Source organism: Cyprinus carpio, chromosome A23, assembly GCF_018340385.1.
Source record: "Cyprinus carpio isolate SPL01 chromosome A23, ASM1834038v1, whole genome shotgun sequence".
NCBI classification, from domain to species: domain Eukaryota; kingdom Metazoa; phylum Chordata; class Actinopteri; order Cypriniformes; family Cyprinidae; genus Cyprinus; species Cyprinus carpio.
In genome coordinates, this window is record NC_056594.1 from 21357741 (window position 1) to 21380240 (window position 22500).

The 22500-nt window shown below is 35.5% G+C and overlaps 3 protein-coding genes across 3 annotated transcripts in view; 1 reads left to right on the plus strand and 2 right to left on the minus strand.

Moving 5' to 3' along the window:
* The window catches only part of LOC109085971 (protein phosphatase methylesterase 1-like), a 576397-nt gene that overhangs the window by 96454 nt on the left and 457443 nt on the right, over window positions 1–22500 (plus strand). The window lies entirely within an intron of this gene.
* rnf150b (ring finger protein 150b) overlaps window positions 1–22500 on the minus strand; it is a 581444-nt gene that overhangs the window by 89245 nt on the left and 469699 nt on the right. The window lies entirely within an intron of this gene.
* Window positions 1–22500, minus strand: part of LOC109064222 (N(G),N(G)-dimethylarginine dimethylaminohydrolase 1-like) — a 60070-nt gene that overhangs the window by 12846 nt on the left and 24724 nt on the right. The window contains exon 2 of the mRNA XM_042713919.1: window positions 257–356. Within this exon, the coding sequence (XP_042569853.1) occupies window positions 257–356 (100 nt within the window). The remainder of the gene's footprint in view (window positions 1–256; window positions 357–22500) is intronic.

A 22500-nucleotide genomic window follows, 5' to 3' on the forward strand; every position in this document is an offset into this window, starting at 1 on the left:
AAAGTCACCTACATATTTTAATTTTTGAGTGAACTATCAATTTAAATTTGTATGCATAATATGGCATTAAAACAGTAATAAAAGCCAAACAGAACCCTTTTCACCAGTGATCTCAGACTTTTAGACTTCACTGTATACATTCTGCTAGACGATCTGTGATTGGCTGTTCGTCTGTGCACACAAGAATTTGATTGGCTGCCGCCGACACATAAGGCGGTCTATGTTTAACAAAGGCATTATAAACCAGATTTGGTACCTGTGAATAGGACATCTCCCCCATCCAGCGTGGCTGATTCATCAGTCATCTCCACTATACTGAGGCCGAGCTCAGTCAACGCTGCTTTCATGGCCTCGGTCTGGAACAGAAAAAACATTTACATTTATTCAGTCAGCAGACACTTACAAAAAAACAAAAAACTGCATTAAAATGACACAAAATACCCCAGTGAATGCCCTAGCAACCACATAGAACACCTTAGCAACTGCATAGCAACAAAGCACATTCCACTCAAAACACCTTAGCAACCACATAGCAACACTCTGGAAACTGGCCAGAACGAAGATTTAACCATATAACAACACTGTAGGAACTACCCAGAACAACCTAGCAACTGTATATACCACTCCACTCAGAACAACCATATAGAAATGCTATAGAAACTACACAGAGCACCCTATCAACCACAAAGCAACACCCTGGCAACTGGAAACTACACAGAGCACCCTATCAACCACAAAGCGCAATGCCCTAGAAACTACCCAGAACACCCTAGAAACTGTATAGCAACGTATATACCACTTAGAAAATCTTAGCAAACACAGAGCAACACCCTAGCAACTGCCAAGAACAATCATTCAACCCTAGTTACGCTCTAGCAACATCCCAGAACACCCTAGCAACCACTAGGCAACACCCTGGCAACTACCAGAACACTCTGTTATGTACTTTGTAAAGCGACAAAGAATATGCCACTTAGAAACCACATAGCAACACACTGGCAACGGTCCAGAACTGTATAGCATCACCATCACCAGTGACGTTCATCCAGTGAATTTTAAGCCGTGCACGGTTGAAAGTCAAAAGCGAGAGCTGTCTGCTGTCTTACACTTGGTGGTAAAATGCAATAATTGAATGTGTTTATAGTCACTTGAGACCTAAAAGCAACAGTTGTGTTCACATTACACATTTATAGAGTGGAGAGAGAGAGAGAGAGAGAGAGAGAGAGAGAGAGAGAGAGAGAAAGAGAGAGAGAGAGAGAGAGAGAGAGAGATGCGTCAGGATCTGGACTGAGTTTCTCTGACAACATGCTCCATCCCCTCCTAGAACCAGGGGAGGAAATTAACATGGAATTGAAGAGGAAAAAATGCCAAAGAAAGTGAAAAAATAAACAAAATCCAGAAATGCATCAATTCTTTGAAGGCGTGCATCATCAAAGCAATTCGTGTAGGAATATTTTCAATAAAACAAGATATATAGCATAACACAGAACTGAACAGTGTTTAAAACACAAAGTTTCTGAGGGATCCATACAAACAGAATGTGAGGGGCGTGCTGTGATTGTGATCATGTCAAACTGATGGAAATGAACTAATTACACAGTACACTTTCTGTCACATCCCAATGACAGTTTGATCGTTTCCTTGAGAATATACAGTACAGACCAAAAGTTTGGAAACATTACTATTTTTAATGTTTTTGAAAGAAGTCTCTTCTGCTCATCAAGCCTGCATTTATTTGATCAAAAATACAGAAAAAACAGTAATATTGTGAAATATTATTACAACTTATAATAATAGTTTTCTATTTGAATATACTTTAAAAAAATACTTTATTCCTGTGATGCAAAGCTGAATTTTCAGCATCATTACTCCAGCCTTCAGTGTCACATGTAACATCCAGTCTATCACATGATCATTTAGAAATCATTCTAATATTCTGATTTATTATGAGTGTTGGTTAAAACAGTTCTGCTGTCTAATATGTTTTTTGATGAATAAAAGGTTAAAAGAACTGCATTTATTCAAAAAAAAAAAAAAAAAAATCTAATAATAATATTTTCTTTACTATCACGTTTTTATCAATTTAACACATCCTTGCTGAATAAAAGTATTGATTTTATTTAAAAAAAAAAAGAAAAAAAAAATTACTGACCCCAAATTACTGACCAGTAGTGTATATTGTTATTACAAAATATTAATATTTTAAAAACATAGCTTTTTTATTTTTTTTTATTTTTTTACTTTTTATTCATCAAAGTATCCTAAAAAAGTATCACATGTTCTGAAAAAATATTAAGCAGCAGAACTGTTTCCAACTTTGATAATGAATCATCATATTAGAAATGATTTCTAAAGGATCATGTGATAATGATCTTAAAAATTCAGCTTTGCATCACAGAAATAAATGATAATTTAAAGTATAATAAATTTAAAAACTATTATTTTAAGTTGTAATAATATATCACAATATTGACACTTTTTTTTTCTGTATTTTTGATCAAATAAATGCAGGCTTGATGAGCAGAAGAGACTTCTTTCAAAAACATTAAAAATAGTAATGTTTCCAAACTTTTGGTCTGTACTGTATCTACACATAGTTCAAAAAAGTGACTATTGCAACATCACGGTTGTGTAAAAATCAAACTGAACTCTGCCCTCGTAAAAGGAAAAAATGCTCTCTTAAATCCGATCCAGGAGGCGAATGTTGGCCCGTAAGGAAAAAGTGAATTTCGGACACTGCCAGGACCCACGGATGACATCATCAGCAGGGGCCGAAGGTGATGTCATGCTGAAGGAAACAGGTAAAACTTTTATGAGGAGAAAGGATTTAGAGGAAGTGATCTGCTGGATAAGAGGAAGGAATGCTCAAAAACAGCGCGGGCCGGACAGTGAGGTGTGTGTGAGGTTTACGGGCTGTTTTAGCGGCTCTCGGGGGTCGGCACTCGAGGCTGTGTTTTTTTTTTTACAGGATGAATCAGTGTTTCCACGGCGATATCTGGCAGTGAGGTCACCGCGGACTCTGCTTCCCCTCGCTGCTGTCGCCAAGCATGAGGTCATACAGGTATGTCGCCACGGCAACCGTAACTTAAACTTAAATAGTGAAGACACAAAAACACACACAGAGCAGCTCAACAAACACAGTCAAGAGCACAAATGCAAAACTAATTATTATTATTATTATTTTATTATTATTTGCATCACTAGAAGAATTGCTGTTTATAAGTATGTTTTGGTCTAATATAAAAGTCTCTCAGCTTTCTAAAAACTATAAAAGTCTTTAAATTATTTTTTAGCTGTTATTATTCAGAAATGTAATTTATTTATATTTATAAACTAAACATATATATATATATATTTATTCAGAAATGTAATTTATTTATATTTATAAACTAAAATATATATATATATATATAGATATATATATATATATATATATAATATATATATATATATAAAAAATAATAATAGAATAAAAATTCAGACCAAAAGGTCAATAGCCAAAATAAAATAAAAGATAGATAGATAGATAGATGTATAAAATAAAATAAAATAAAATAAAATAATAGATAGATAGATAGATAGATGTATAAAATAAAATAAAATAAAATAAAATAAAATAAAATAATAGATAGATAGATAGATAGATGTATAAAATAAAATAAAATAAAATAAAATAAAATAAAATAATAGATAGATAGATAGATGTATAAAATAAAATAAAATAAAATAAAATAAAATAATAGATAGATAGATAGATAGATAGATGTATAAAATAAAATAAAATAAAATAAAATAATAGATAGATAGATAGATAGATAGATAGATAGATGTATAAAATAAAATAAAATAAAATAAAATAATAGATAGATAGATAGATAGATAGATAGATAGATGTATAAAATAAAATAAAATAAAATAAAATAAAATAAAATAAAATAAAATAAAATAAAATAAAATAAAATAAAATAAAATAAAATGGGTTTTCATTAAAGGGATAGTTCACCCAAAAACATAAATAAAATAATAATAATAATAATAATAATTTACTCAAACCAAACCTGTATGAATTTATTTCTTCTGCTGAACACATAAGATGATATTGAGAAAAATGTGGGATTTTGTTTTTCCATACTATGAAAGTCAAAGGGAACCAGTAACTGTTTGGTTACACATTTTCTTCATTTATGTTTAACAGAAGAAAGAAACTCTTATGGGTTAGGAACAACTTCAGGTTGAGTAAATGATGACAGATTTTTAATTTCTTGGTGAACTATCCCTTTGTTTCCTCTTCTGTCATGTGTTTGTGAGTGTGTGTGAGTGTGTGTGTGTGTGTGTGTGTGTGTGTGTGTGTGTGTGTGTGTGTGTGTGTGTGTGTGACACAATCTCTCAGCCTTTCCACTGACTGACCTTCTGTCAAACACACATCACCATCACAACAACAACCTCTCAGCAGACAACACTGTGAAAGCGGTCAAAGGTCAGAGGTCAAAGGTCAAATGTAACCCCTGGCCACACTGAGAGGGCATGTTTGTCTTCACACGTGCTGACAGACGGATTATTATAATTCATGACGCAGACGCAGGCCTCAAGGTCAACATGAAACGCTTTTCACAAACCAGTTGATGAGATGAACAGATATTCAAATTTTAAATTGATTTGTATAACTATTGTATGACGACGATGGTTTCGTTATAGTAACAGATTTAAATGTCAGTCAATCTCGTCCTATTAGACATTTTAATGCCGGTAAATTTCCTTCGATTAGAGATGTATACGTCGGTCGGTTTTGTTCTTTTAAACATTTTTTTTTTTTTTTATTATTAGAAGATTTAGATTATGAATTTGTTCGATTATATTTAATTGATGGTTGTTTTTTCGTTTAAGAGATTTAGATGTCGGACAGTTTTGTTCTGTTTGGATAATTATATTTTTGTTTAAAAATTAATATTGGATGTCGCAGGTGAAAAGTCAGAAAAAAATTAAATTTTACAAAAACTGCGTCATTGAAAACTAACATTTTAGTTTAAAAGAACTTCTTAAGGTTTGTTGAACCTAAAAAAATAGTTCTTCAAAATCAGAAAACACAGTAAAACATGGTAAAATAAAATGCTCTCTCTCTCTATACACAATCCTAATCTAAATGCCACTGTGAAACAAAAACAAACAAAAAACACAAAGCTGCTTCTGTGTGAAAATGTGAAAAATGAATCCCCAGCTGTTCCAATAATCCCTTTCATTTAATCCCCGAATTCCAGTCTCAGGAATTCTGACTCATGGCTTTTTTATCCACACTCGGAGTGGAGCTCACCTCCTCTCTGTCCTTCGTTCACTCTCTCTGTCTCTCATTCTGTCCCGACATGCTCCAGCAGTCCCAGGATCCCACCTGCATGCACCAGCGCTGGTCATTATCCAGCGACTCCTGCGGGACGAGGGCCACATTCCTGCCATTCCACCGAACATGAGCGCAAACGGCCTCTAATGCGACGGAGAATGGGCTCTCAGCGGATAAAGTGTCTGCCGTACAGTGAGGAATAAATGGCCTACTGTAGCTAGAGATGAGATTAGAGCAGATAGAGACGGCCAGCGCTCCTGCTGACTCACCGAGATCCGTGTCAGAAAACCCACATGATGCTCTGCTGCAAACTCACACGAGCAGCTACTGAGGGACAATTAAATAATAAATGATGGGTCCTGAACAGGGTGGGGAAACCATTTAGCCCACCAGCAATGCAATGCAATGCAAAAATAAATAAATAAATAAATAAATAAATAATAATAAATTAATAAAATAAAATAAAACAATTCAGCCCAAAAGCCAAACACTCAAAAATAATAAAATAAAATAAAAATAAAAAATTTACTAAAATAATTAGATACTATAAATAAAACAAAGAATATAAAATATTTAGAAAATAATAATAAAAGAAGAAAAAAAATAAACCAAAAGATCAATAGCCAAAAAGATAATAAAATATAATAATTTATAATACTATAAATTAAAATAAAGAAAATATGAAAACATAAATAAAAAACAATAATAAATGAAGAAACATTTAGACTAAGTAGTCTATAAAAACTATAACTAAAAGTAAAAATATAAACAATATGCTCACATGAGCAGCTGAGGGTGTAAATGATTCAATTACAATTAAATAATAAATGTTGTGTCCTAAACTATTAGGGTGTAATTGATTAAATTAAAATGTAATAATAAATGTTTTGTTGTTATATTGGTGGTAATAATATTTTTAATAATAATAATAATAATAATAATAATAATAATAATAATAATAATAAAATAAAATAAAAATAAAAAAATTACTAAAATAATTTGATACTATAAATAAAACAAAGAATATAAAAAATTTAGAAAATAATAATAAAAGAAGAAACAAATCTGACCAAAAGATCAATAGCCAAAAAGAATTATAAAAATATAATAATTTATAATACCATAAATAAAAAAAAAGAAAATATGAAAACATAAATAAAAGAAAATTATGAATTTATGAAAATTTAGACCGAGTAGTCTATAAAAAATAAACTATAAATAAAAGTAAGAATATAAACAATATGCTCACATGAGCAGCTGAGGGTGTAAATGATTCAATTACAATTAAATAATAAATGTTGTGTCATAAACTAATAAAATAAAATAAAATAAAATAAAATAAAATAAAAAAATCAGACCAAAAGCTTCAATGCTCTAATAATAATAATAATAATAATAATAATAAATAATAATAATAAATAATATTAAAATATACAAAAAAACAATAATACAATAAGTCAAAAAGTATTACATAAAAAATAAAAATACAACAATTTATAACACTATAAATAAAAGATGAAAAATAAAATAATTGTATTAAAAATCATAATTAAAGAAAACAAATTTGGTGGAAAAGTTCAAATCAAAAAGAATAAATAAAAAATTAAACAATTTATAACACACTAAACAATAAAAGAAGGAATATAAAAACAGTTATGTAAAAAAATAATAATATTAATAAGGTTATGTAGAAGATTGTAATAAGATGAATAAGAATACTAAAATAACCTATTTTAAACAATAATAGAATATAAAAGCTATTATACTAAACATAATAATAAAAGAAGCACTTTGACGAAAAGCCAAACAGTTCATACTGCATTCACACAAAAACACTGGAAAGAAAGAAAAAATAAACATAATGCTAATTGCAAAAGTAGCAGAAACATCACAGCCAATCAAGGAAAGAGCTGCAGAAAAGAGAGAGACGTGTATTAAAACAAAGAAAAGGTGGTTATCAGCGTGCAGGAATGTAAATGTGATTGGCGAGGAGAAGCAGAGCTCAGATAAGCAGGAATCGGATCTGCGGGGTTTGACGTCACACACTCACGGACCATGAACACCTGCGGTTACGCCGCTACATACACACTCAATGAAACACATGATTCTGAGCATCTCTAGACATGAAATGAACTGAAAACTGCTTTCTAAGCAGAACTCAAGATAACATCCAACGCTTTCATGCTTCTGTTCTCGTTTAAGAGTGAATATGATGTTTTAGCACAGCTGCTCAAACTAATGAGGCGCGTTTAATGTTTGAAATAAGTGTTCACGGTCAGTAGAGCGTCCATCACATGATCAACAGATCTCACGAATGTTTCCAAGATCTGCAGAATCCAAATGCAAAACACCTTAGAACAACCTGAAACCATCTCAGTCCACCCTAGCAACCACCCAGAACGTCTTAGCAACTAGATGGCAACCCCCAAGACACCCCAGCAACCATCCAGAACGAAAGCATTCAAACCAGAAGCTAAATAGTCAAAAATAATAAAATAAATATTTTATAATACCATAGACAATAAAAGAACAAAAACATTAATATAAAAAAATTATAAAAGTAGAAAACCTCACACAATACTAAAAGTAAAAGAATATAAAAACAATTATATTAATAATAATAAAGGAAAAAAATCTGTCCAAAAGAATAAAAAGAAATAATCTAAAATACTATAAAATAATATAAAATATAATATGAAACATAATAATAAAAATAATATAAAAAATATCTAAAATATTATATAAGAACTCAAATAAACTAAAATCAACTAACATGTAATTATAAAAATAAAAAATATAAATAAATTATATTAAATATATATTATAAAAAATTATTTTCAACAAAAGGTATTAATTTATAATACTACTAATAAAAACAAATCCAAAAAGAAAAAAAAAGTATAATACAAAAAATAATACTAGAATAAATAATAAGTATAAAATAACAAAAGGATAAAACAATATTTAATACTAAAAAATTATATAAAAACAATTACACAAAAACAATAAGAGAAAAAATACGACATAATGAAATCAAAAACAATAAAAATTTAAAATAATAAAAGGATGTCTATAAAACTATAAGACAATATAAAAACAATTATATAAACCTAGCAACCACGCAGAACATCTTAGCAACTAGATAGCAACCACTCAAGACACCCTAGCAACCACGCAGAACATCTTAGCAACTACATAGCAACTACCCAAGACACCTTAGCAATCACCCAGAACATCTTAGCAACTAGATAGCAATCACTCAAGACACCCGCGCAACCACATAACCACCCAAGACACCCTAGCAACCACATAGTAACCACACAAGACACCCAAAGCATAGTAGCAACCACATAGCAACCACCCAAGACACCCTAGCAACCACCCAAAGCATCTTAGCAACCACATTGTTACCACCCAAGACACCCTAGCAACCACCCAAAGCATATTAGCAACCACATAGTAACCACACAAGACACCCTAACAACCACCCAAAGCATATTAGCAACCACCCAAGACACCCTAGCAACCACATAGTAACCACACAAGACACCCTAGCAACCACCCAAAGCATCTAAGCAACCATATAACAACCACATAGTAACCTCCCAAGACACCCTAGCAACCACATAGCAACCATCCAAGACACCCTAGCAACCACCCAAAGCATCTTAGCAACCAGCCAATTCCCAGACAGAACGCTGAAATGTGGAAGTCGGCCTGAATTCTGAGTCGCGTCTCTCGAATGCAGTCGGACCCCCCAGGCTGCCGTCCCTCATTCCCACCATGAGCCGCTCTCTCGCGGGGCTCGTTTCTCCGCCGCGCTCTCTCGGGTCCCGCCAGCCGGTTTCGGGTTCTGCTGAGCCATTCGAGGTCTTTTGGAGAGAATGGACGGGCCGCAGCCGCGGGTCAGCGGTGATGGGGATTCGGTGTCCAGAGGAGCTTTGTTCGACCTCAACAGCTCAGAGGAATGGACTTCATTACGCTCACAGTTACTATCTGTGCTCTTTTACCGCAATCAGTCCTGAACACAGAGAGACAAAAGACTGTACAAACACATGAACCGTGAAAGCTCGTCTATCACCAGATACTCCCGCTGGAGCACAGCCATTTCAGGCATCTCAGACACTAAACTACACTCTCACCATTACTGGAGCACATGTGAGCGCTAACTAACACTAGAAACTACAACCACAACAAAACACTTCCTTACTTTAAATAAAATAAAACATATATATATAAATTCCAGCTTAAAAAAATTTAATAAATAAAAATACCTAATAATAAAATTAATAATTTTAACAGGAGATTGAGTGTGACACATTTACAGGCCTTCGAAATATGAAACAATAGGCTTTCTAGGGTTTTCCCGGCAAAATAGCTCGGAACACAAATTCAAATTCAAGTCAGCAGATTCCAAACAATAAACTCCAGAGAAAGATCGCCGTTACCATGGATACATGCACATAGTGTTCCGAAAACACTATGCCATTAAACATTCAGTTTCCCAGAATTTCGTCTACAAATAATGTGTCCACCAATAAACTGATTATCTGCTGTAGCACGACTAAGTGACGGAATGAGAGAAATGTACTCCGATCGCGGTTGTATAACGGCAGAATAACAGGACGGCTCGTTCTGATTGGCCGCCGGCGCTAGGTGAGCGTCAGGAGAGATTACAAGATCCTGGAGAAACACACACATCTGAAACGAACACAAACAGCAGGAAAACAAAACATTCTTCCCAGACACCTCCAAACCCCCCGGAGATGAACAACACCCGAGCTGCGCTCTGGACGCGACCCGCGGCGAGCGTGTGAGCGATTAGCCGTAAATATCTGGCAGGAATGTGTTTTCCACCCTGGAGACTCGACACACACGCAGCTGGCCGGCCGGGGGTCCGACGCCGTTCACGTCCAGAAGCGCAACCGTTCAGGTCATCTTATCACACCTCTTCATCTCACTGATGCAGACAGAGGAAATGAAGCGCTTTAAACACACACACATGCAGCTCTGATAAATAAACGCCACGATCCACAAACGTTTCTGCCTGACGGCACACAAAACGCTCCAGCGGTTGATGGACGGAACGTTTCGAGGTTTGGATTTGGGGTTAAAGGTCATAAAAACACGAAAAATGACAATTTTCTCATCATTTACTCACCATTCCAAACCTACATGATTTTCTTTCTTTCATGGAAAATAGAAGATTTTTTTTTTGTCTGTTTTAAGCAATTCATTACAATCCCAAAATAATCAATAAAATAACTGATAAAAATCACAAAACCACATGAAATTACTAAAACTAACATAAAAAAAAAAAAAAAAAAAAACACAAAGATTTTTTTTTTTAAACTGTGATAGTTATATAATAAAATTTTATATATATATATACTGAATAAACATAAATATATTCCATAGGAAGAATTTAATATTTTTAAGTATATTTATTATTATGTATACATATTAATATAAAGCTCTATCTAATTAAAATATATCCAATATTTTAGTGTACTTTTTTATATATTTATATTTGGACCCCACTGACTCTGTATGGACAACAAAACAAGGAGATTTTTCAAAAAATCTTGACATGAGGGTGAATAAATGATGACAGTCTTCATTTTTACGGGAAATATGTATTTTTTAGGAGACCTGTGGTGAGAAAGGGGTTATGGGATAGCTCTCATGAGCGAGTCTGTGAAGGGTGTAATGACTTCATACCTCACCTGTGCAGGTAAACAGGACCACCCGTGAGTGTGTGTGTGTGTGTGTGTGTGTGTGTGTGTGTGTGTGTGTGTGTGTGTGTGTGTGTGACGCAAATGCGCTAGATCTCAAACTATTTAATGAAACACATTATCTTCCCTCCACAGTTCACTACAGGATTTACTGTAGTCTGATGACACACTGCTCTTAGCAGTTTATCTGAGTAATTAATACACATGAACATGAATTACATCAGTTCACTTCTCTAGACACATATTTTTCTGGGATGTTAAGCTTTCATAGAAGTGCCAGTAAAACAACCTCTGAATCATATTTTATCTCTTCGGAGGAAAAATTAATCTTCAAACTAATTTCAAGTAAACCAGAACACCCTAGCAACCACATAGCAACATACTAGAAATGACATAGCAATACAAAACCACCCAGAACACCCTAGCAACCGCATAGCAACACAAACCACCCAGAACACCCTAACTACCACATAGCAACACAAATCCTAGCAACTGCATAGCAACTCATCAACATTTAAAATTTAAAACAACATTTAAGAAAATGAATAGCAATATATTTACTGCATAGCAACACATTTAAATACAGCAAGAACATAGTAGCAGCATAGTAACACAAACCACCCATAACACATTGAATAACAAATCCAAGCAACTGCATACCAACACACCTAAGAACCCCCATACCACCCTATTTTAAATCGACCCAGGAAAACCTTGGAAACTTGATAGTTAAAAATTTTAAACCATAGCAACACAAACCACCCCAAAAACCACCCGATACCACATAGCAACACAAATCCAAGCAACTGCATAGCAACACATTTAAAACCACCAAGAACACCCTAGCAACCACATAGCAACAGATTTTAAACCAATCAGAACACCCTAGCAACCGCATAGAAACACAAAGCCACCCAGAACATCCTAGCAACCGCATCGCAACACAAAACCTCCCAGAACACCCTAGCAACTGCATAGCAACACATTTAAAATCACCCAGAACACCTTAGCAACTGCATAGCAACACATTTTAAACCACCCAGAAAAACCTAGAAACCGCATAGCAACACAAAACCACCCAGAACCCCCAGCAACCGCATAGCAACACCAAACCACCCAGTAGACCTTCCAAACTGTGAACATCACACACCAGCAAACACAAACACTCACATTCACCTCACAATACATACTAATCTAGTTACAAGTCCATTAAGACAGCAGAATGTGTGTGTGTGTGTGTGTGTGTGTGTGTGTATGTGTGTGTGTGTGTGTGTGTGTGTGTGTGTATGTGTGTGTGTGTGTGTGTGTGTGTGTGTTTGGTTCAGGTTTCCATCTCTCGGTGACTAACGGTTCAGAAACCTGAGGTGAATTCCTGATGAGAGAGTCAGTATGAGAAAGAGTTTGATTCCAGCAGCATCAAAGCAGGAATTAAAGCCAGAGCAACTCCAGCTTAAATTTAAATGATGGATCAGACTCTCACTCCCTTCTGCTTAACGAAGCTCCTTGTTCAAATGAGTAAAACACCATTCAGTAAGTCACATGACTCAGTCAGGGTCCAAAACCAGCTGCTTAATGATAGTAAAAATGGGATGAAGAGAAAAAACTGATCAGATAGTACTTTACTGTACACTGAGAAAAAAAAAGTTTATTATAGTTTATTTTTATTTATTTTTATTTAATAAAATTAGGGTAATTTTGGGTATTTATATTTTTTTATATTTTTTTATTTGAACCAACAGAAAAAAAATAAATAAGTTGTTTTTTGTTTTTTTTTATTTTATATAATGTTTGATCTAAACTGGAATGCAAAAATGAATGATATCTGATGTAAGTGAACCAAATTAATTCACAGAATAAAGAAAGTCAGAGAGGTTCGGATATAAAGGTCAGTAAAAGATGACATAATTTACATTTTTAAAATGTGAAAATAATTTTGGATGCTGTGTATTTTATATGCAATGTTTTTCAAACTGGTCTGTGCAACAGTTTATAGAAAAACAGGGTAAAAAAAATCTACAAATAATAAGACTAAACTGAATAAATAAATTCCATAAAATCAATAAAAAAACTAAAAGAAAAAATATGTGAAGTAACTGAAGTAAAAAATTATATATATATATAATATAACATAACATATAATATAACATATATATATAACATAATCTTATTTTATTTCAACTAGTTGCCAAGGCAACATTTGTTATTTTCATTTACTTCAACATGATGTACTAAAATAACTAAAACTGAAATGAAAATTAATAAAAAAATACGTAGACATAAAAAAAATTAATAAACATTATAAAAACATTTTAAATATGATAAAAACAAAATTACGTTATATGATAAAAACAAAATTACATAAAAAAAGATTAATAAAATCTACAATTGCATTTTGATGATGCTAAATAAATGAGTAAATAATGATTAGGTGACTTCATACATGAAAATATAAAACTGCCTTTTAAATTTTAGGGTTGGGATGATCATCAAAACATTTTTTTGGCTACTTGAAATAATGTTTTGTCCACTAAAAAAATAACATAAAAAGAAAAAAAAGAAAAAAGACAGCTTTTATTTCAGCTAGCTACCAAGACAATATTTCTCGAAATCATTTAGTCATTTAATCACTTGAAGTACTGAAATAACTAAAAGTATTACAGACATAAAAATAATAATAATAATGACAAAAACGCACATCAAAATTACTAAAACGAATTAAAAATTAATCAATATATAAAATAATTCAAAATAATAACAAAAACTGTAACAGTATCTCAATGACACTGAATTAACGCTGCTGAGCGTCATATTTCCTCCATCAGGCTGTTTTCCGTCCGTCTGACGGTCAGGAACACAACGCTCATTGTGTGGAGCACACCGGGCACCAACATTTTCCTAAGAATGTTTTGGCTCTCGTCCCGGACAGGACCCTCCACCGGCGTGAGCACCAGGAGAAATATGACAAGCTCGCATGGAAAAAGAACATGAAAAATGAACAACAGACCAAAGAAAGCTGGTGAGAGAGATATGAGGTTGCCATGGAATTTCCCATAAATACTAATGAAGGGGTTTCCCAGAAACCATTTTTTCAGATGAGATCTGATTGAAACAGCCGGCGGAGCTCACAGATGAACATACAGCTCACCTCCATTCTGACAGACTACATGAGCTCATCTTTATGCCTCAAACTTGTCTGTTTATCTGGAGTAAAATCTATCAGGAGGCTTAGCTCCGTCAGGAGGCCCAGCTCTATCAGGTCTATCTCCATTAGGAGGCCCAGCTCCATAAACATCTCTATAAATGGCTCCAATTCTATCAGGAGGCCCAAGCTCTATCAGGGCTAGTTCCATTAGGAGGCCCAGCTCTATAAACAGCTCCAAGCCAAAGCTCTATCAGGAGGCCCAGCTCCATCAGGGCTATTTTCCATTTAGGAGGCCCAGCTCTATAAACAGCTCCAACTCTGTCAGAAGGCCCAAGGTCTATAAGGAGGCTTAGCTCCGTCTGGAGGCCTAGCACTGTCAAGTCTAGTTCTATTAGGAGGCCTAGCTCTATAAACAGCTCCAAGCCAAAGCTCTATCAGGAGGCCCAGCTCCATCAGGGCTAGTTATATTTGGATGCAATTGTTTTATGAGGCCCAAGCTCTATCAGGGCTAGTTCCATTAGGTGTAAGGGGTCTTTGATCCGTCTGGAGGCCTAGCACTGTCAAGTCTAGTTCTATTAGGAGGCCTAGCTCTATAAACAGCTCCAAGCCAAAGCTCTATCAGGAGGCCCAAGCTCTATCAGGGCTAGTTCCATTAGGAGGCCCAGCTCTATAAACAGCTCCAACTCTGTCAGAAGGCCCAAGGTCTATAAGGAGGCTTAGCTCCGTCTGGAGGCCTAGCACTGTCAAGGCTAGTTCCTATTAGGAGGCCCAGCTCTATAAACAGCTCCAAGCCAAAGCTCTATCAGGAGGCCCAAGCTCTATCAGGGCTAGTTCCATTAGGAGGCCCAGCTCTATAAACAGCTCCAACGCTGTCAGAAGGCCCAAGGTCTATAAGGAGGCTTAGCTCCGTCTGGAGGCCTAGCACTGTCAAGTCTAGTTCTATTAGGAGGCCTAGCTCTATAAAACAGCTCCAAGCCAAAGCTCTATCAGGAGGCCCAAGCTCTATCAGGGCTAGTTCCATTTAGGAGGCCCAGCTCTATAAACAGCTCCAACGCTGTCAGAAGGCCCAAGGTCTATAAGGAGGCTTAGCTCCGTCTGGAGGCCTAACTCTGTCAGGTCTAGGAGGCCCAGCTCTATAAACAGCTCCAACTTTGTCAGGATGCCCAAGCTCTCTAAGGAGGCTTAGCTCCGTTATGAGGCCCAGCTCCATAAACGTCTCTATAAACGGCTCCAACTCTGTCAGGTGGCCCAAGCTCTATCAGAAGGCCCAGCTCTGTCAGGTCTAGCTCAAGCGGCAACCTCCCACTCTCTCTTGTGAAGCCAACAAGAAAGTGATTCAAACTGTAATTCATCGACTGGCCACTAGAGGCTGTCTCCAAAAGGAAGTCAATCCCATAGACCCCCATGTTAAAATGCCCAACTTTACAGCAGAAAAAAACATGTTTACAGCCTGATAAAAAAATTGATTTTGGCCTATATAGCTAATTTTGCCCTTCATGACAACTGTGAGGGGGGTGAATTTTTTATAACTCATCTGTTTAAGTTATATTAAGCCTTAAAGTTCTGCATAATTAAGGGCGTGGCTACTTGAGTGACAGGTGGATTGCCGCTGCTGACACTGCCGTTGAGAAAAGTGGGTGTGGCTTCAGCAACCAGCTCCCGCCTTTTTGCCCATTTTCAGTGATCCGGGAATAACGCGCTGCCAAGATGGCGATGCCTGGCTCCCCCACTTTGAGCTTCAAAAACGGTCTTCAAAAACTATGGGTGACGTCACATACACTACGTCCATGTTTTTATACAGTCTATGTTCTAGCTCCATTAGGAGGCCCAGCACTATAAACGGCTCCAACTCTGTGAGGAGGCCTACCTCCATTAGGAGGCCCAGCTCCATAAATGCCTCCGAGCACAGACTACGGGAGGCCCGTCTCCATCAGGAGATGCTCCTCTGTGATCAGGGCCTCTTCCTGTGGCCGACAGTTCCAGACGGACTCCGTAATGGAAACTCTTACTCCAGACACTGATGGGAAAAGCTCTGGCATCTCTGGGCTAATGCCCCATTCACAGACACATCTCTGTCATTCGCCGAGAACGCTCACCTTTCACCCGCACCAGCGATGTGGAACGAACAGAGAAGAAAACAGATGACGAGATGGGAGAGAAAGGGTGTGTGGCTGTAAACAATTAAGTCAAGCAGCCCTATTACTTAGACGTACAGACAGAGACGTCAACAAACTGCAGTGTTAAACTGCATAACTCAACCGTTTGTGCTCCAGACGTGTGACAGCTTGCATTGTTGTGACTGGATGATTGAAGCATTTAATCACACAGACTTTCACTGAAGAAGGGAAGAAGCCCATATCTAGAGATCAGAGTATCATGCATGAACACCTATTTTTGTTATTATATAATGCTAATATTAATGTTTTTTTTTAATTAATCATAGCTAATACAGTATTTAAAATCTTCAAGCAATGTTATAATATTATTTTTTTAAACTTTCTAAATGAAAAACAAAGCAATTGTTTTAATTTAATATTTTAATATAAATGTTTGACTTTTTAAATAATCAAAGGAAAAAACACTATTTAAAAACAACCTGAAGCAATTTAATGTTGAAATTAATGAAAAAAAATTAAAATAATAATTGTAAAAAACAAAGCAATGCCATTATTTCAATTGATTTAATTGAATATATATATATTTATTTTTTCTTTTTTTTACTGTTTGTATTTTTTTTTTTTTATTTTTTAGTGTTTTTATTTTGACTTCGACTTTCCCAGCAGTATGAATGTGTATTTGTTCTCTGATGATTTGCTGGTGAGTGTTTAGTGTCTCCATCTGTCTCGCTGCGTTTCAGTGGCCATGGACTCTTCTATATTGTCATTCCAAGCATTCCTGACGTTCTGTGAAGGGTGACTTCACTGGGAGAGACAGAGAGACACTCGAACAACCTCACGACTGATCTGTCAATATTATATTCAAATACAGAATGATCTTTCACACTCAAAACTCACTGCTGTGATGTTAGGGTGTCGTATTGGTTAGATATGGTTTTTAAGGTGTTGTTTTTTGTTTGAAATGGTGTTTTGGGTTGTTGTGGTTTTTATGGTGTTTTGTGTGTTTTTGTTATGTTGTTGATGGGGTGTTATGGGTTTTATGCGGTTGCTAGTGTGTTCTGGGTGGTTGTTATGTGGTTGATAGTGTGTTCTGGGTGGTTTTATGCAGTTGATAGGGTGTTCTGGGTTGTTATGCGGTTGCTAGTGTGTTCTGGGTGGTTGTTATGTGGTTGATAGTGTGTTCTGGGTGGTTGTTATGCAGTTGCTAGGGTGTTCTGGGTGGGTGGTTATGCGGTTGCTAGGATGTTCTAGGTGGTTGTTATGCGGTTGCTAGGGTGTTCTAGGTGGTTGTTATGCAGTTGCTTGGGTGTTCTGGGTTGTTATGCGGTTGCTAGGATGTTCTGGGTGGTTGTTATGTGGTTGCTAGTGTGTTCTGGGTTGTTATGGCGGTTGCTAGTGTATTCTGGGTGGTTGTTAGGTTGATAGGGTGTTCTGGGTGGTTGTTTATGGCGGTTGCTAGTGTGTTCTGGTGGTTGTTATGCAGTTGATAGGGTGTTCTGGGTTGTTATGCGGTTGCTAGTGTATTCTGGGTGGTTGTTATGCGGTTGCTAGTGTGTTCTGGGTTGTTATGCGGTTGCTAGTGTATTCTGGGTGGTTGTTATGCGGTTGATAGTGTGTTCGGGTGGTTGTTATGGAGTTGATAGGGTGTTCTGGGTGGTTGTTATATGCAGTTGATAGGGTGTTCTGGGTGGTTGTTATGCGGTTGCTAGTGTGTTCTGGGTGGTTGTTATGCAGTTGCTAGTGTGTTCTGGGTTGTTATGCGGTTGCTATTGTGTTCTGGATGGTTGTTATGTGGTTGATAGGGTGTTCTGGGTGGTTATGCAGTTGCTAGTGGGTGTTCTGGGGTTGTTATGCGGTTGATAGGGTGTTCTGGGTTGTTATGCGGTTGATAGGGTGTTCTGGGTGGTTGTTATGCGGTTGATAGGGTGTTCTGGGTGGTTATGCAGTTGCTAGGGTGTTCTGGGTGGTTGTTATGCGGTTGATAGGGTGTTCTGGGTGGTTATGTGGTTGCTAGGGTGTTTCTGGGTTGTTATGCGGGTTGATAGGGTGTGTTCTGGGTTGTTATGCGGTTGATAGGGTGTTCTAGTTTTTTAGTTGTTTGTTTTGTTTTTTGTTGTGTGTTCTAGGTGGTTTATTCTAGGTGGTTGTTATGCATTTGCTAGGATGTTCTAGGTGGTTCTCTGGGTTGTTATGCAGTTGCTTGGGTGTTCTGGGTTGTTATGCGGTTGCTAGGATGTTCTAGGTGGTCGTTATGCGGTTGCTTGGGTGTTCTGGGTTGTTATGCGGTTTGCTAGGGTGTTCGGTTGATAGGGTGTTCTGGGTTGTTATGCGGTTGATAGGGTGTTCTGGGTTGTTATGCGGTTGATAGGGTGTTCTGGGGTGTTCTGCGGTTTGATAGGGTGTTCTGGGTTGTTGTTAGGCGGTTGATAGGGTGTTCTGGGTGGTTGTTATGCGGTTGCTAGGGTGTTCTGGGTTGTTATGCGGTGCTAGGGTGTTCTGTGTTGCTATGCGGTTGATAGGGTGTTCTGGGTTGTTATTGCGTTGCTAGGATGTTCTAGTCGGTTGTTATGCAGTTGCTTGGGTGTTCTGGGTTGTTATGCGGTTGCTAGGATGTTCTAGGTGGTCGTTATGCGGTTGCTAGGATGTTCTAGGTGGTTGTTATGCGGTTTGATAGGGTGTTCTGGGTTGTTATGCGGTTGATTAGGGTGTTCTGGGTTTGTTGTTATGTTGTTTATGCGGTTGATAGGGTGTTCTAGGCGGTTGTTATGCGGCTTGTGTAGGGTTGTTTCTAGGATTTTCTAGGTGGTTGTTATGCGGTTGCTTGGGTGTTCTAGGCGGTTGTTATGCGGTTGCTAGGGTGTTCTAGGCGGTTGTTATGCGGTTGCTTGGGTGTTCTAGGCGGTTGTTATGCGGTTGCTAGGATGTTCTAGGCGGTTGTTATGCGGTTGCTTGGGTGTTCTAGGCGGTTGTTATGCGGTTGCTTGGGTGTTCTAGGCGGTTGTTATGCGGTTGCTAGGATGTTCTAGGTGGTCGTTATGCGGTTGCTAGGATGTTCTAGGTGGTTGTTATGCGGTTGCTAGGGTGTTCTAGGTGGTTGTTATGCAGTTGCTAGGGTGTTCTAGGTGTTTGTTATGAAGGAGTTGCTAGGATGTTCGGTTGCTAGTATGTTCTGCGGTTGCTAGGGTGTTCTAGGTGGTTGTTATGCAGTTGCTAGGGTGTTCTATTAAATGGCAACCAATAAAAGTTCCTTTACTTCCAATTTTTTTTTTTTTTGTGATAACGGCAGATTAGCATATATAGCATATAACGTGTTAAATAATATGTTAATATTTAATAATATAAATAAAAATATATATTTATATAAATAAATAAATATAAAAATTAGACCATATAAAATAATTACAAAAAATATATATAGAAATTACATATTTTTCTATTAAAATAATACAGTATAAATATATATAATATTATAAAAATTATAAAATATAAAACAATACACAAAAATACACACACATGACTACACAAAAATACACAATGACGAATTCTGTAATTTTGGGATTGACAAATTAATTATTAGTTTTGAACATTATTTACAACACAACTGGGATTAATGACACACACACACACACACACACACACACACACACACACACACACACACACACACACACACACACACACACACACACACATCTGGAGGGCATGACATTCCTCAGATAGCTTATATTCTTCAGATAATAACACACAGACTGAGCTTCCTTCATCAGGACCATGTGCTGATCACATTCCTGCTGATCTCAGAACAGCTCGACTGATTTCTCCTCACATACTGTAACCTTCACAGCTCAAGCTCACTCCACAGAACGTCTGCTGACACTCAACTCAACACAAACACAACATTCATCTACAGAGCTGATGTTGTTAAAAATCATGAAAACTCTGAAATAACACAAATGGAAGTAAAGGAATGATGTACTGTAGTGATCAAAATATGTGACACCAAATGCATCCATTTCAATAAATAAATCATTTTATATAAATAATAACAAAAAAATAAATAAATTACATTATTGTGTAAAAAAAAAAAACAATAACAATATTAAATTATTAAAATTTATATATCTATATATATATATATATATATATATATATATACACACACACACACACACACACACATTTCAATACACACATCATTATCATATAAACAAATATATATATAGATATATATATATATATAACACATTTCAATAAAAAATTCATATATGTATTTTTTTATAAATTTTTAAAATTTATTTTTTTTAATAATTATATTTTATGTTAATTTCAACAAACAAATAATTTTATATAAATAATAATAAAAAAAATACACTATGAAAATGTGTGTATATATATATATATATATATATATATATAGATATATATATAATAATAAATAAAAAAATCATTATTTAAAAAAAATATAATAAAACAAATTCAGTCCAGAATTTTGGACTGGTACTGTACATATGATGCAAATAAGAAACACAATTAAAATTGATTATATTATCACATATAATTAATTATAATAAATAGTAACACTAAAATGACACTAAAAAATACTATAATTCACTAAAATAAATATATTTGAAAACAAAAAAAAAATGATGTGATGATTGACAAAAGTGTCGTTCACTTTTGAAATGAAGACATTAATGAGACCAATAAAACACTATGAAATGCTACTAATCTGTATAAAAGTAACTCGTTTAAGTTTCACTGCCACTCGCTGACTCTGTTAAAGGGTTTAACACAGGAATGAATCATCATCTTAAACAAACAAACACAGCGGGACTCCTGATGCCTTTCCCATCTCTGTCTGTCTGGAGCAACTATGACAATTATGACTATGGATTATTGTGATGTTTTTATCAGCTGTTTGGACTCTCATTCTGACGGCACCCATTCACTGCAGAGCATCCATTGCTGAGACACTGAAGCAGTGCTACATTTCTACAAACCTGATGAAGAAACAAACTCATCCTGATCTTCACAAGCCCAAAGATGAGTGTAACAAACTCTAGGTGAGCGATGATTTCATACACGATGTCATGTTATTATAAAAGAGATGAATCGGCGCAGAGCTCAAATCAAACAAACAGCAACAGAATCATAAACAAATGAACCCCGAGCCTCTAGCAGAGCTTTAAACAAAAACAGGACGAACAGATACAATCAAAACAATATTCACAAAACAACAACAACAACACAGGCCTGTTGCCACGGCAACCAGCGCTCAGCTGGAGAGCAGCTTCCTTCCTGTTTGTTATTCTGATGACCTCAGAATCATGTTAACATGCACATCGTGTTCTCCTTAAAGGGACGGTGCACCCAAAAACAACAATTCGCTCATCATTTCCTCACCCTCACATCATACAAACAAACTTGCTATGAATGTTTGCTTGTATTGAAAAATAAAAAGCCCTTCATAACGTATTTTGTCCTCCGGGGAAAAATGAAGCAATGACATTCTGGTTAAAAAAAACATGAAATCTTAAAAAATATGTTTTTGGATCTACTGTAGCTTTAAGGTCTATTTTTTATTTTTTGGTGAAAATCGTTTGATCTTGATGCAAACATGTCGAAAATTTTGCTCATAATACAAGTGTTTTGTTGTGTAATGTGAGTTATAATCCCAGCTTTATGACATAAATGTAGCGTAGGCTTTAATTCTGACTATAAATATGACGCTCAAGTCACAAACAATGCTTTTTTTTAAATACATTTTTGTATATCTTGTATCTGAATCATTCAAATAATCTACGTCACGAAGGTCAGACGTTCTCTCTCATAATTCCATAAATCATATTAAAATATAGTGTAAACTTTAAGCGTTCTGGATAAACTCTTTACGATAAATCTGATGAGAAAATTAGGGAAAATTGACATTTTTGATAAACTTTTAATAAATCAGTGTTAAATTGTAAAAAAGTTTCACAATTTCAATTAATTACACATGCTTTTTGATAACTAACATTTAATGTAACCATTAAAACTGAATCCAAAAGAATTAAATGAGGGGAAAAAAAATAGAATCCAGAAGAATTAAAATGGAAAACATGGATTTGGGAAAAATATAACGTATTTCATAAAGCCTTAAAATTTAATTTTTGTGCATCTTTTAATAAATTGATG